At 47.3% G+C, this 16,147-nt stretch overlaps 1 protein-coding gene across 1 annotated transcript; it reads right to left on the bottom strand.

Annotated features, from left to right (window-relative positions):
* Positions 1 to 454: 454 nt before the first annotated feature.
* On the bottom strand, positions 455 to 13,048 carry TTC34 (tetratricopeptide repeat domain 34). The gene is made up of 7 exons (XM_068212810.1): positions 11,471 to 13,048; positions 11,139 to 11,364; positions 9,330 to 9,522; positions 7,760 to 7,926; positions 7,038 to 7,305; positions 6,527 to 6,741; positions 455 to 1,524 (listed from the first exon to the last, which is right to left on the bottom strand). The coding sequence occupies exons 1-7, from the start codon at positions 12,997 to 12,999 to the stop codon at positions 1,006 to 1,008; spliced, it is 3,117 nt and encodes a 1,038-aa protein (XP_068068911.1). The 5' UTR covers positions 13,000 to 13,048; the 3' UTR covers positions 455 to 1,005.
* Positions 13,049 to 16,147: the final 3,099 nt, after the last annotated feature.

Below are 16,147 nucleotides of genomic sequence, written 5' to 3'. Positions count from 1 at the left end.
GCAGTAGAACAGTTTATCTGTTACTTCACTGTCCCCTGGGGCAGTAGAACAATTTATCTGTTTACTTCACTGTCCCCTGGGGCAGTAGAACAGTTTATCTGTTACTTCACTGTCCCCTGGGGCAGTAGAACAATTTATCTGTCATTTCACCGGGTTCCTGTTCTGGGTTTCTGGGTAAACTGTTCCTTGGGGCAGTAGAACAGTTTATCTGTTACTTCACTGTCCCCTGGGGCAGTAGAACAGTTTATTTGGGATTTGTGCTGCCCCATCCCTGATATTGGTGCTGATCCTGTCAAATCCACTACATTCCCACCAGGGCAGATCCTTCATCCAGGAGTGGGGCAGGAGAGGGGAGTAACACCCAAATTAGATTTTAATCTTAGTGACACTGATGAGGCTTTTTCCCCATAGTGGGCATGAAGAAGCTGTTGGAGAGTTTCTTTCCAAGCATGAAATTGTATCCTTAAACAACCGTTGGCTCCATTTGCAAGCTGAAAAAAAAAAAGAATTGGATCATGTTTTCCTTCAAGTAGTAACCAACAGACAGGGCCTTCACAAACACCTCACAGGAGTTACTTTTGACTGATCCTTTTGACTGGCCCATAAAAATAAGGCAAATTAATTGACCAGTACATCAAATACTAGCTAGGAAATACATGATTATTATTCATGAGCTGCAAGTGATTTGAATGTTTTCCTTCAGTAGGAGTGGAACCCCTGTGTTAGAATTCATTGTTTAGCCAGAAAAAAAGGCTTTTTCACAATGGGGAGTTTACAAAATCCACAATATTTTTAAGGAATCCTTAATCATGCAATTTGGTTTTTCCCCTCATTGCTCTCTTGGTCAGTTTTGTTTTGCTGCCTTAAACATTCTACTCCATGTTCAGAGTCACGTCTGTTGCATATTTATCATGAGCTTCTCATCTTTCTTATCTTTCTCATCTTTCCTTCATTCTTGCAGCCACCCAGAAAGCAATCAGACTGGAAAATCCCCAGACAGAGAAATCAATGTATGCTACAGCTCGATGCCTCTCTTTTGAGTCTTGCTTTCAGCTTCTGGAGCTCAGAACTTTTATCAATTTTAAGCCCATAGTCTGTGATTTTCCAGGCCTCTTCATAACGCCGCTTTTCAAAGTTATATTGTGCAATTTTGTGGAATGTTTTGGTTAAAGATTCCCTGCCAGGGCAGTCAGTGATGGTGCCCAGGGCCAGGGGCTCGTCCAGCTGCAGGGCCTGCATGTAGTGCTGCACTGCTGCCTCCTCCTGAGCCAGGGCCAGCAGCAGGAAGCCCTGGCAGCAGTGATCTCCAGCCCGTGTTTTTGGGCTGTTACAGCCATGGCCCTGGATCACTTTCTCCATGTCTTTCAGAGCTTTTTCATATTTTTTCAGGTGCATCAGGCAGGCAGCTCTGCGCCGCAGGTACCTGGGGCTGTCCCTGCTGGCCAGCACAGCCAGGCTGTGGTAGCCCAGAGCCTGCTGGTGGTCGTGGCCTTTCATCAGCACCTTCCCTTCCTGGGCTGCTGCCTGTGGGGACAGAGTAATCCATGTTAGTTAAAAAAGGGAAAAAAATAGGGGAGTATCTAGTCCGGACTGGTCTTACACACAGACACTAAGAAATCTTAGTTATTTTGTCAAATGCTGGAATTGCATCTAGCTGGAGGAATAATAATTGGCATATTTTTGCATACAGATAAGATGTAAAACTCTTGGCTCACTGGGAACTTGCTATTATCTCAGGAGCTTCTGAAGTCCTTTGTTTCTGCACAGAATTTCTTCTGAATTTATTTAAATTCCTCAGGAATGATGAAGAAAAAGCTGCCTGGACCAACATCCCCAGGCGCTGCCCCACAAATGCAAGTGCTAAAAATGAATTTTTTGTCTCTACTGGAGCTTACCTAAGCTGTAGAAAAAATAAAAAGGCCAACTGGTGGCTTTGCTAATTGTTAATCTTGAGTGCAATTTGAACTCTCTGGCCTCATCTGAAGGGAAAAACAACAAGAAAATAGAGAAGGTCAAAAGAGCCACATAATTTTTAGGTTCATGGAGGTCAATAAAGAAAACTCCATTAGAAGTATTTGCCTCTAATGGATTTCTCATTATTTCCCTTTATTGGTAATAAATCAAGCTTTTAACGTGCTGCAGCAGAGTGAATATTCAAGTTATAAACAAGTCTGCCATCAGCAGCTGAGGGCTTGCAAAAGGCTGGGCCAAAGAAGCTGAGGCTTCAAGAAAATGAGTTACCCTCATTTCAGGGGGTAACTCCTGCTTGTGGATGCAGAAATCCAGTTAGCCCAGCCCCTGTTTTAGTAGCCACACTTGACAGCCAGGTCAGGTCCTCCAGTCTCTTTGTGTGCCCCTTTTATTTTGGCTGGCTGAGGTTAGGATTGATTGCTGTCTGCCAGGACTGAGGAGAACAGGTTCTGCAGGGAAGGGATCAATACTGCAGGGCAAGTCCCAGCACCTCACCTGAGAGCAGTGGCATGAAATAATTTAGCCTCTCCTCATGGTTTATGAGGAATTCTGCCCCAGTTATTTCATTATAATGCAAATATTATATATCTATATCTATCTATCTAATATTAAAATATATTGCAATATAAATATTTTATATATCTATATATAATGTATATATTGCTATATAAATATTTTATATATATATATATATATATATATATATATATATATATATATAAAATTTTTTTTGCTAATTTTCTTGACATAATCATATTTATTAAGGAGTCTCAGCTTCCACACAGAGAAATAGCAATAGGACTTCTCCCCAAACTGTGTCAACCCCTGGCTTTAACAATTCTGGCCATAATTTTTCAGGCAGCCTGTCCAAACCCATCTCAGATGTCTTGTGTATACATTTAAAGAGCAGCACATTTGCTTTGTCCTTTGAAATGTTTTTAAGACAACTCCTCAATGCAAGTGTCCCCTCAGTGGCAGGAATTTAACACGGGATCAAGGTGGAATTGCAGCTGCCTGGGGAGCATCCTGGCAAGAGAAGGTGTTTTTTTCACCCTAGAAATTCCAGAGTTCTGGATCACATTGTTCCAAGGAACACAGTGCAGTTCCTCAAGATAGCTTGTGTTTGTGTAGTTAAATTGTCATTTTCAGCCTCTAAGGTGCATTTGTTGTCTCAGAGGCAGAAGAAAACACAATTGTTGTTGTTGTGCTGAATGCTGAATCTGATGCTGGAGGTTTCAGTGCTCTAACCTGGGGCATTTGGTGTTACTGCACCACAATATTGCAATATTGCATTTATTCACTGAGCCACTGTTTGGACTCCTTCACATTTCCCTGAGAGTCCCCAAATCAACCCATGAGATTCTACCTTTCCTGCCACACTTGGAGGAAAAATCCCATCTGAAAAGATTCCCTTTCACCCTTGCTGATGGAGCAAGGTTGGGCAGCTGGATTCTGGATTCTCTTTTGGCTCTGCCTGACTCAAGGGACATGAGCTGGGACATTTTTGGGATGTAACAGGGAAGGATTAATCAGCAGCTTGCACATTATCTCCTAACAGAGATAAAGATGAAAACCAGGCTCAGGGAGAGAAGGCAAGGGAAGCCAGAGGACATGGCACAGCTGAGTTCAGCTGCTCCCTGCACATGGCCTTGGAGAAGCATTTTGTCATCAGTCTCATTGCAGGGCACCTGGAAGGGCAGGAAAATCTGTGGAGTGCATGCCAGGGGAACTCGAGTCCAACTTGTCACTAAAAGTTTGATTTTGGCTTCCAGACTGAAATAATTCAGTTGCCACCTGGAAAGGGCCATGAGTGGATCCCTGGATTAGGTCTCTGTGTTCCTTTTTTCCATCTATTCACCTCACTGGGTGTAAAGGACTGAACATACACATATTTTTGTGGCATTTTTGGTTTCAGTCCCTAGGGACCAATCTTATGATATGACCAAGGCTTAATTCCTTAGAAAGAAAAAGAGTGAGGAGTTTACTGGGCATGGAATGATGGCCAAGGGTTAGTCCCTGAGCAGTAAATCCCAGCAGATGGAATGATAAACTCTGAGCTTTGGGAGTGGGTTGGGTGTTTCCAGAGAGTTTGGAGCAAGTCTTTCCTTCTCCACCTGCACGTGCCATGAAGGACATGTGGAATGGCAACTTCACCTAATTCTGGCACAGACCATATAGTTTTGGAGACCCTTTTGGTAGCAATCTGGATCTCCACAGAAGCTGCAGCCCTGAGGATCTGTGTGAGGGGTTGGGAATCAGTCGTGCTTTTACCCCTGATTTAGGAAAGCCAAGGGTTGAAGCTGCACGAGCAGCAAGCAAACTCCCTTCCTCTGACCTTTTGCAGCTTAATAAATCTTTCAGAATCCTATTCCCATGGGGCTCTCCCAGTTGTTTACAAATTTCTCAGCATGGGACCTCTTTCACTATAAATAATGGGAGAATTTTATGGCTTTGTTTTCCATGAAAAAAAAAAAAGAGTACATCAAGGAGCTCTCGCCTTCCTCCACCCTTTCCTATTCAGCTTATGGAGAACTATTTTTAGCTCTTCAGACCTGGCTACAGGCTAATGATGACACGTTTTTAAAATGCCTGTAATTCCAAATACTCAAAAAACAATGTGGCAAAAATGCTTTTGTGCTGGAGTGCTGAGACTGGCTGTGAACTCTGAACTCTCCTTTTCCTACCTGGGAAATTCAGGAACAGAGCAAACTCCCTCTCCCAGGGAATTTTAGCATTAATTCTGTCTGTGAGCTTTTAAAACTTTGCTTTTACTGAGATCTTCCTTTCAGAAACCAGAATAACCTTGCAGGCAAAAGGAAGTGCTGCTGGGAAGTCCTTTGAGACACTGGGCAGGTGGATGAAACAATTCCTTCCCCACCCCAGAGAGCACACACTCCTCCCCTGGTCAGAAAATACATCTAAAAACCCCCAGGTGCTTGAGTTCAAACATTTACTAGTTGAACAAAAGCAAGAGATGAAAGGGAGCAATGTTTTCTTTTTAAACTTCCAACCCTGGTATTGGGCTCCAGTTTTGAAATCAGCCTGGTCACACCTCTTGTTTCAAGCAGAGGAATCTCTCATGACAAATAAGCCATAGTGAGGGGTTTCATTTCAAGCAGAGGAATCTCTCATGACAAATAAGCCATAGTGAGGGGTTTCATTTCAGACACAGCTGCCAAAAAGAGAGTTTCTCTCCCATTTTTAAGGCTTCACACACCTGTGGCACCAGTGGGTTCTCACATGTCAGTGCAGTATAAGAGACACAAATGTTAATTTGTTTTTTTCTTCTCATTTTTCTTTTCTTATTGACAGCAAAGAACATCCCTCCTGTGTTGCCTCAGAAGGGAAGCAGCATGGATGGACTGGGCTGTGAGACCCCCACAGAAAGAATGATGTGGCAGCAGGGGAAATTCAGCTGTAAAATGTGTCTTCATTTACAGACACCTCCTTAGGGCCTCCCTGGTCACAGTCTCAATTGTTCCTTTATCAACTTTCTAAAGTGGAAGATTGCAAATTGCCTCTGAAATCTTCCAACTCTTCCCCCTAAGACTGAACTTTTTACATTATTTAGAAGAGAGGGGCTCTTTTCTCTGTAATGGGTCATGTCTGGGGAGTGGTAAATTAATACTTGTTTACTTATATCCTCCTGCTGTTCTGTTCAAATACATTCCAAGGGCTCCTCTTGCTGCATTAAGAATATCAGCATGTTGTTTGTTTTATAACCTGGGAGAGAGCATAACAATATAGCTTGTCACCAGGGTGCACACCAGCAACAAATTGCATAAAAGAAAGCAAACTGATTCTCAGAACTCAGAGCTTCTGGGTAATCAGAATTGCAGATGTTTGGCTGAGTGTTAAAACTCTCCACCATCAATCTGACCTTCTCTTGTCTTATTATTGGAGATACTTTCTGGGTGTACTTTGGGGGAGAAACACGAAAAAATGCTGAATAATAAATAGTTGGGGGGGACCAGGGCTTTGTGACATTGTTGTGTCAGTTTTAGCTAAGAAAACCAGCCTCAAAACCTTTAATTCTGCAAAAATGCAAACATATTAGAAATCCTAAATGTTGCACTAAAGAAGGATGGAAGCATTTAATGTCACTGAATTGAAATATTTGGCTTCTTTTCACCAAGAAAATTAATAAATCATGAATACTCTTTCACCAGGAGCCATCCCTGAGCCCCATGTATCCCCCAGAGTACAATTAGCAATGATCTGTTAAATCCCTCCCTACCTGCTGCCCCTCACACCCCCTGAATTTCAGTGTGGCCATCACCAGCTCTTGTGCCAGGGAGACCAAAAAGGAATCCCAAGTGCTCAGATGTGGCAATGATGGATCATTAGAGACTGATCAAGGTCACTGCAGTGGAAGAAGTTTGCCTTCAACTCCCTCACCTGGATGGAGGAAAAGCCAATTTGTGCCCTGTCCATCTGCTAAAACTCTTCCCACACACTTCTCAAGGCAGGGAGAAATCCCTGCAATCCCAGTTTTACTTCCCAATTATTTCCCCACTGAGTCAACAGATGTGGGATCACAAAAAAGGGGCTGTACCTGAGCGAGATGCTGCTGTTGCTTGGTGTCTACAAAGTTCAGGAGAAAGGCCAAGTCCTTCTCATCTCTCCTGGCCAGGACACTGAGCGGGGCAGCTGCCCCTGCCACATTCCTGCTCTGCAGCTGCAGCACAGCCAAGCGAGCCCTGGCAAAGTCCTCAGCAGGACAGTGGCCAAAGGCTTCCTGCAGGTGCTTGAGGGCCTCTTGGTGCTTTCCTGTTGGGGAACACCAGCACAAACTCCATAACCCATCCCATGGAGAGAAAGGTACTGAGAAACCACAGCAAGGCAGGGGTCAGGCAGCCAGTCCACGTCTAAAGGTGTTAATTACATCGTACCCTGTCCCAAAATGTTTACAAACTTCTCTTGAGAAGCACCATCCAGCACTGTCCAGCACTGTCCAGCACCATCCAGCACCATCCAGCAACATTCTTGACATCTAACATTCACTTCTATCCATTTTCTGCTCCTTCACCAGGCCTGACCAGCTGTGCTGAAGGGCTGGAACTCACCATTGGCCATCAAAACATCAGTGTAGAAGATGTGATGTTGAGCAGCCCTGCAGATTTTGGTCAGTGATTTCGCCATGGTGAGAAGGTCCCCGAGGGTTTCTTCTCCTGGGAGGTCTTTGGTGGCCACGAGCTCGCTGAGAGTGGCCCTGCCATGCTGGAGGAGCCACCCAGTGACCAACCCTTGGGCTTCAGGCTTCAAGGACAGGATTGCTGGGATCACTGCTCCTGCCTCCACCTTCAGTGCTGAGATCAGATCTTGCACTGCCTCCTGTGGAAAAACAACACCAAGGAAAGAAATGGAAGCAATAATTAAGTATTGATCATTTGTTCTTTCAGCTGCTTTCTGTTCTCTGCTGAACTATGGAAAAAAACACGGAAAAACTTTGCTCTTCCCTGTCCTTGTGCTGCAACTTTTCCATTTGCAAAGCTGCTAGGAGGTCATAAAGGCAGGTTTGAATGAGTGTTTGCAAAGTGCTTTTAACTCCTTGGGTTAGCACAGAAAATCATGACCAAGGTTTATCCTCCTCTCCCTAGGCTTGGGAAAGAAAAATCAGTAAAGTCAGATGGGCTGTTCATACACCCAGCCAAACCCAGAGCCTTTCACTGTCCAAATTCTGTGAGAAACTCCTGATCCAGTGATTCCACAACAAATTTGGTGATACTTTACACTCATATTGTTCAATACCCTCAGAAAAACCAGCAAAGCCCCACATGGACAGTACCTTCTGCTGCCTCAGAGCGAGGTGAACCAACCCTCGGCCGCTCAGAGCTTGCACATTCCTGGGATCCTCCTTCAGGACAGCATTAAAATCAAAAATTGCAGTTTTCATCTGCCCAAGGGTCCCATAGCATCGGGCCCTGGTGAGGAGGCAATCCTCAGCATAACCACCTGGAGGACAGGGATGCAGCCATGGTTACTGCAAGGATACCCACAAGGAAGCTACAAAAAAGCTCCACTTGGCCTGAGATTACCTCAGGATGAAGTACAATGAGAGTTTGCTTAAGTGGAAGTTTCCTTTATTTTTGCTGCTAGTGGAATTCCTGTCAGGTGTTATCAGCCATGAGTTGAAAGGAAAGAAGAATCTGTGTCAGGTTGGAGTGGGAGCAGCACGAATGAGAGGAGAAAGCCATCAGAGGGAGATCTGTGACTATGTGAGAGTGGAGGCATGAAGCCAGTTGGCTCTTTTAGTAAACTGAGGTCAGAATCACAGAATAGTTTGGGTTGGAAGAGACCTTAAAGAGTCCCCAACCCCCTCCCAAGGGCAGGGAAGGTACACATTGTTTTGGATAAATGAGTTATCCAGATGGGACTGACTAATTCCCTGCCAGAATTAATATGCACTGGGATTTGTGATACTGAGCTGCATTCTTTTTTCCCCTCTGCTTTCACACAAGTGCTGCCCAAATAAACACATAGAGTTGTCAGTGAAAATCCTGGTCCCTCCATTCCCTGCCTGCAGAGCATTTCTCTGCCTGCCATCCACATATCCATTCCTTCCAAGGCAATTTCGATAAGGATCTTAACATGCCAGGGTTGCAATCAATAACTGTGGCATCCAATATTGGATGATAAATCATCAGTGCCACTGGAAATATGTTTTCATAGGGAGGTCAGCAAATGCAGCTGCCTGCAGGGATCAGCCAGCAGAAAGGCTCCAAGCAATTCCTCTTCAGTAATGAGGCTTTTTCTCCCTCCTGATTTGCTCCAAAACTTCTGTACCAAAGGTTATTATCACTCTGGAGCTCTACCAGTTGGCTTCTCTAAAGACAATATCTATTTCTTAACAAGCATCTGTTCTAGCAGGTGGGGAGCTGATAAGCTGGAATGCATGGGCTGTGAAATGGAACCATCTCCAAGCAATTAGCAGGGTTTTTATTCCATTTCCACGAGCCAGTCTCTCTTCTTCTCAGTGCTGCTGTCATAACATTTGCTCAGAGTGAGAGGCAGATTTCCATACAAACATGGTTTTACTTGGAACATGCCAGAAGAATTTCCATGTCAGCCTGGTCTCTCTCCTGAGGGAAAGCTGGGATAGTGAAATGTGTGAGGGGCTGCATTCACTTCTTTGCACTGGGTGAAGAAAAGGGGTTGATGTCCCTGTAGAACTGAGCTGAACCCATTTCAAGGAATTTAAAATTCCTTATTGTTTAACCCCACCCCTTCATGGCCCAGGTGAATGTGCTGTGTCAGCCCTCACCGGGGAGGTGACAGAGGAGATCTGGACATCCTGTCCCACCCACGTGCTCTCCCTTAGGAGCAAATCCCCCACGGGCAACCTGGTGCCCTCCTACCTGCAGCAAGGATGGCAAAGGACAGGTGGGCAATGGCCTCTTTGATGGCAGCACCCTCCTGTTTGCCCTTCAGGATGGCCAGGGCTCGCCAGCGGCAGTGGCTCTGCAGCAGCTTTCGGTCCTCGTCCTGGAAAATGTCCAGGACTGGCAGGAGGCAGGAGGAGTCTCCAATTCTGATCAGTCTCCTCAGCAGCTTAAGGATGGGAGAGGAAAAGGCAGCAGAGAAAGAGTTGAATGAGGTGTGAGACCTTTGTGTCCTTCTCCAGCTTTCCCACCTCTCCCTGGGGCTTCAGCCAGCCCAGGACCACAAACCTCCCTGATTTATCTCCTCAGCTGGCCCTGGTGTGAATGCAGGCTGGAGAAAACAGGAATTCTTATCTTTCCTCACCACCACTGCAGCTGGGGAAATAATTCTGGGCAAATACCTGGTGCTGCCTGCTTTGTTTTGGGCAGCATCTGCTCCACATTGGCAGTGGAGTGCTTTTATAAATACAGGATGATTGCCCCAAAAAAAAGAATGTTCCTGAGGAACACAAGGATTACAGTGACCCTTTTGATTACAAAATCAAAACCAGTGAAATAATGGAAAATTAGGGAAGTGCTGTTAGTTATTTTTAGTCTTGTTATTGGTTATCTGGGAAAAGCATGGATTCAAACCCACAAACTACTGTCCTCCTAAAAAAGAATCCTGTCTGACCTTTGCTATCTTTGCCTCAACAAGCACTTTTTTAAACTTCATTTCCAATGAAAATGGATCAAAAGATGTTTTTTACAGTGCTCAGCAGGGACTGAATATTCAAATCTGAGCCAGAGAAGCCTGGACAAGAACAAAGTTAATCCTGATGTACCAGACACATCCCTTTAACTTTAATTTTCTCTATTTTATTGATAGATAAAAGTGCTTGGCATCTGACAGGCAGGTGGGCTAAAAATATTTTGAAGAGAAATTTTCAGATAGTCCATGCAGAACTTGCAGCAGAAGCTGAAGATGGAAATCCAACTTCCAAGAGGAGCACTCTAATAAAGCCACACCCTTCATTAACAGCCTTCCCAAAGGCAGCAAATTATAGCAAACTTCTATTTTTCATAGGCAGTAGTGAAGTGCTGACAATAAAACCTTTCTCCTTATCGGGTAGCAGAATTTGGCATTTTAAAAAGAGTACAATAGTTCCCTCTGATGGCAGAGTCTGGGAATTCAGCTTTGTAATCCTGGGTAGGAGAACCAACTTGCTGGAATGGCTTTCAGGGTTTCCAGCACAATTTATCAGCATCGGAGAAAGAAAACTGCATACTGATACTGGAGTTCCTGCATTTGTGTGTTTCTTCTCCAATGCTTCGTTAGGATAACTGGGGAGGTGGCAGCTGTGCCTTCTTTTCTCTGAGGGAACATTCCCAATCCCATAATGTTGTCCTCAGGGACAGGATGCTCTGCCTGGTTGAAGTGCTGAGAAATGCCATTAAAAACCATTTGAGGAATGAGCTGGATTTAACTGGGAGTCCTTGTGTGGCCTTTTTGGACACAAATCCATGTGATTCTATGATTTTATGGCAATATCAGCCCTGTATTTACACCTTCAAAGTTCTGCTAGAGGTTCTGCACATGGGCTCCAAGTTTCACTGCAACACAGCTCTCCCTGTTGCTATTCAGGGAGTTCCTAACAGCAAAGTTTAGTTTTAAAGGGGAAATACACCCAAATCACTGAACACAGGGATTAATCTCTAATTTCACTGCGGTCTGGGAAAAAATTGTCAAATAAGCTGTTGAGGAGGGAATGACCCTGAGGATGAGGCTTTCCAGGTGCTCCTTACCTGGTTGCCATCATACACAAAGCCTCTCTTGAGCTGCAGCAGGGCCAGCCTGGCCAGCACAGGAGCCCTCTGGGGGTTTCTGGAGAGGGCCAGGGACAGCCTCTTGTGGGCTTCTTCCCCACGGCCCATCTGGTACAGGGCATCAGCACACAGGATCTGGGATACCTCGTCAGAGCTGTCCAGCTCCACCAAGAGAGAAGCCAGCTGGAAAACCCCAGGGGCATCTCTGGAGGGGGAAAAAAAAGCCAACAAAACAAAACACCTTCAAGGTTAGGAATGTGCACAGCCCTGTTTGCTTTTTCTGAAAGGAAACTGAGCTGCCTCCTGGGTACCTCTTCTTCTGGAGCATCATCTGTCCTTCCTCCTGGAGGACCTTCAGCAGCAATCCCCTCTGGTTCCATGGCACGTAGGACTTGATGGTGAAGATGGTTTCGTCCAGCTTTAATTGGCAAGCTGTGATATAATCCAGGGCTGTCAAATAATTGCTGCCACCAGAAATGCGGATCAGCCCACGCCCACACAGGGCTTTGATGCAGCTGTTGGGATGTGGGGAATCGTGCTCGATGACCCTCTGGAAGTCCTGCAGGGCTCTGTGGTGGTCCTGGGTGTGGAGGCAGCAGAAGCCTCGCAATGCCAGCAGGGTGTTGTGGTAAGTGTTCTGCTCTGCTGCCAGCAGCTGCTCACACATGTCCAGGGCGGCCCTGGGGTGTCCCTGCAGGAGGTGACAGTCTGCCAGCCGGACACTGAGCTCCCGGCTGGACCCTGGGCAGATGTGCAGGAGCAGCTGGATTGTCTGGATGACAGGAGGGAGCAGCTCAGTGCCACAGGTGCCCCTGAGCTCAGCCCGAGCACGCACAGCCTCTCTGTAGGCTGCAAACCTCCCTTCCAGGGCAGCTCTGGCCTGCTCCTCGATCTTCTCAGCATCACAGGGCGAGAAAAGCTCTTGAAAGCATTTCATTGCCCAGGCAGGGTCTGCTGCAAAGGCTGCTGCTAAATCCTGCATCGTTTCCTGCATGCATCCTCCCAGGAAGAAATACCCAGCAGCTCGTTCCAGGAGCAGAGCCAGAACGTCCTCACCTCTGAGATTCTCAGCTGAGAAGCCCTCAAGGCCTTTGGTGCAAACAGCCACACACTCCTGAAACTCTCCTGTTTTTCGGAGGTGGGCTGCCCGTGCCCTGCACACCCAGGTGTGCCCTGGTGCCACCGCAGCCAGGAAGCTGTAGCAGTCACCCAGCCACTGCTCCGAGGACCTGCAGCCTGGGCTTCCCTCGTGGCACGTGGAGAGGTGATCGGAGAAAGCCCGGACCACCTGGGGCAGGTGCTCCCTTTGCCTGCTGCACACGTAGGCCGCTGCCTTGGTTCCGTGCAGCACAAAGGCTTGGACATAATCCACGATTCCCTGCCCAGCCTGTGTCCCTGAGAGCACCCGTGCCAGCGCCCTCAGCAGCAGCAGCTCCATGGAAGCCCTCGGGTTAGCCTCCAGCAGGAGACTGCATTTGCTCACCACCTCCTCCGAGCACCCTCGCCGGAGCAGAGCCTCCAGCTCGTACACAGAGGCCGCCACGTTGTTTGGGATCAGGGTGGAGAGGAAAATTGCAGCTATTCCCACGCTGAGGGAAACCACGGCCAGGTTCCTGCTCTGGATCTTGGGGATCTGAGCCTTGCCTTTGCACCAGGCCTCCAAGGTGGCCACCACTCGCTCCCGGAGCCCGTGGCCCATGGAGCTCACTCTCTGCACTGCTGTGGGGGCACAGCAGCTGAAGGCAGCCAGGTAAAAAGCGGTGGCTGCTGGAAATTCCTGCTGGGAGAGGCGCTCGTCCCCTTCCCCACAGAGCAGGGCGGCGAGGTCCTCGGGGGACATTTCCTGTGCTTGGGCCTTCACCGAGCGCCATCACGGGTGGGACATGGCCCGGGCCTGTAAAACAGAAATGAGGGGCTGTGGAGCAGGCTTTGAGCAGAACATCAGCAGAAAATCAGCAGTGAGCGGCTGCGGAGGAAAATTTGAGGAGAAAATAAGAAATGAGGAGCTGTGGAGCAGAATTTTAGCAGGAAATCAACAGAAAATCAGCAGTGAGCAGCTGTGGAGCTGAGTTTGAGCAGAAAATGAGAAACGTGGGGCTGTGGAGCTGAGTTTGAGCAGAAAATGAGAAATGTGGGGCTGTGGAGCTGAGTTTGAGCAGAAAATGAGAAACGTGGGGCTGTGGAGCTGAGTTTGAGCAGAAAATAAGAAATGTGGGGCTGTGGAGCTGAGTTTGAGCAGAAAATGAGAAATGTGGGGCTGTGGAGCTGAGTTTGAGCAGAAAATGAGAAACGTGGGGCTGTGGAGCTGAGTTTGAGCAGAAAATGAGAAATGTGGGGCGGTGGAGCCAGGTTTGAGCAGACAATCAGCCATGAGGGGCTGTGGAGCCAGGTTTGAGCAGAAAATCAGCAGTGAGGGGCTGTGGGGTAGAATTTGAGCAGAAAATCAGCAGTGAGGGGCTGTGGGGTAGAATTTGAGCAGAAAATCAGCAGTGAGGGGCTGTGGGGTAGAATTTGAGCAGAAAATCAGCAGTGAGGGGCTGTGGAGCGGGTTTTTATGAGAAAGTAAGAAATGAGGGGCTGTGGAGCAGAATTTTAGCAGGAAATCAACAGAAAATCAGCAGTGAGGGGCTGTGGAGTAGAGGTTTGATAGAAAATCAGTAATGGTGGGCTGTGGAGCAGAGTCCTAGCAGAAAATCAGCCATGAGGGGCTGTGGAGCAGAGTTTTAATAAAAAATAATCAATGAGGGGCTATGAAGCAGAGTTTTAGCAGAAAAACAGCAATGAGGTGCTGTGAAGCTGAATTTTGACAGAAAATCATGAGTGAGGGGCTGTGGAGCACAGGTTTGAGAGAAAATCAGCAGTGGGGGACCCTGGAGCAGAATTTTAGCAGAAAATCAGCCAGAGGGGTTCTGAACACAAGTTTTTCTTCTTGGAGGGGGCAGCTTTACAAAGGCCAGATGCCAGCATGCCCAGGCACTGTGAAGAGCCAGGGTTTTGTCGCTGCCAGGTTTCTGGGGGAGTAAAGCCACGAGGAGAAACATCACAGCGGTTCACAGAGGTTGGGAAGCACCCACCCCCTTGGTCAGCGTTCCCTGCCCATGGAATGAGGCTGGGATAACCATTTGATAAATCTGTAATCATCAATGTCGCTGCTGCTGGGGGACACGGAGGAGACAGAGCCACACCTTGATGCTTCACCCACCCCTTACCTTTTCTCTCGGCTTGGAGGAAGGAGGACAAAATCGACTCTTTTCATCCAGCGGGAAGGGCGAGGCTCCTGCCCCTCATCCCGCACACCTGAGCCCGGCCCTGCAGATACCTGAGAGGGGACGAGCCCGGGGCTGGGACGGATGGGAGGGATGGAGGAAAGGAAGGAGAAAAGGAGGGAGGGAGAACAGGGCAGGAGCGGGCGCTGTGTTGCCTGGAGACCGCAAACACTGCCCGGCCCGGGTGTGCGGCGGGGCGGGGACGGCCACGGGAACCGTGCCTGTGCTTCTCTCTCCTTATCCCGAAGGACCGGGCGGGATGCTCAGGGCATGGCCAGGGCAAGGATCCCCCTCATCTGACAGAAATGATCCCCCTCACCTCGGGGAAAGAATCTCCACTGCTTTGGGGAAAGGATCTTCCTCACCTTGGGGAAAATATCCTCCTCACCTTCGGGAAAGGTTCCCTATCACTTTGGGGAAAGGATCTTCCTCACCTTGGGGAAAATATCCTCCTCACCTTCGGGAAAGGATCCCCATCACCTTGGGGATAGGATCTCCAGAACCTTGGGGAAAATATCCTCCTCACTTTCGGGAAAGGTTCCTTATCACTTTGGGGAAAGGATCTTCCTCACCTTGGGGAAAATATCCTCCTCACTTTCGGGAAAGGTTCCCTATCACTTTGGGGATAGGATCTCCAGAACCTTGGGGAAAATATCCTCCTCACCTTCGGGAAAGGATCCCTATCACTTTGGGGATAGGATCCCCATCACCTTGGGGAAAATATCCTCCTCACCTTCGGGAAATGTTCCCTATCACTTTGGGGATAGGATCTCCAGAACTTTGGGGAAAATATCCTCCTCACCTTCGGGAAAGGATCCCTATCACTTTGGGGATAGGATCTCCAGAACCTTGGGGAAAATATCCTCCTCACCTTCGGGAAAGGATCCCTATCACTTTGGGGATAGGATCTCCAGAACCTTGGGGAAAATATCCTCCTCACCTTCGGGAAAGGATCCCTATCACTTTGGGGATAGGATCCCCATCACCTTGGGGAAAAGATCCCCATCACCTTGGGGAAAACATCCTCCTCACCTTCGGGAAAGGATCTCCAGAACCTTGGGGAAAATATCCTCCTCACCTTCGGGAAAGGATCCCTATCACTTTGGGGATAGGATCCCCATCACCTTGGGGAAAAGATCCCCATCACCTTGGGGAAAACATCCTCCTCACCTTCGGGAAAGGATCCCCATCACCTTGGGGATAGGATCCTCCTCACCTTGAGGAAAACATCCTCCTCACCTTCGGGAAAGGATCCCCATCACCTCTGGGAAAGGATCCCCCTAACCTTGGGGAAAGGATCCCCCTCACTTTGGAGAAGAGATCCCCATCATCTTCAGGAAACTAACACAGCTCACAACCCTCAGCAGGACAAGATACAGGGAATTACTTACGCAAACCAGCAAACTCTATGATGCAGCCTAAACTTTTAACCTTATTTTTTATTAATAAGCCTTGAATTTTAATTATAAATACTATTTTTAATAGTAATACTCATTTTTTAGTAACTACTCTTACTTTTAAAATAATAACCCTTATCTTTTAAATAATAACCCTTATTTTTAAATCATAGCCCTTATTTTTTAACAATTAGAGTGTTTTTAGCAGTAGATCAACTCTTTTTATGAGTGTTTAGCCTGATGATGTCCCTTTAAGCCAGGGCCACTCTGAAGTCCAACTCTTTCTTTCTCTCTCCACATTCTTTGACATTCAAAAGAGTAAAAA

Source organism: Anomalospiza imberbis, chromosome 23 (genome assembly GCF_031753505.1).
Source record: "Anomalospiza imberbis isolate Cuckoo-Finch-1a 21T00152 chromosome 23, ASM3175350v1, whole genome shotgun sequence".
Classification (NCBI taxonomy): Eukaryota; Metazoa; Chordata; class Aves; order Passeriformes; family Viduidae; genus Anomalospiza; species Anomalospiza imberbis.
The sequence above is the reverse complement of the archived record's forward strand: the minus strand, read 5'-3'. Positions and strand labels throughout refer to the sequence as shown.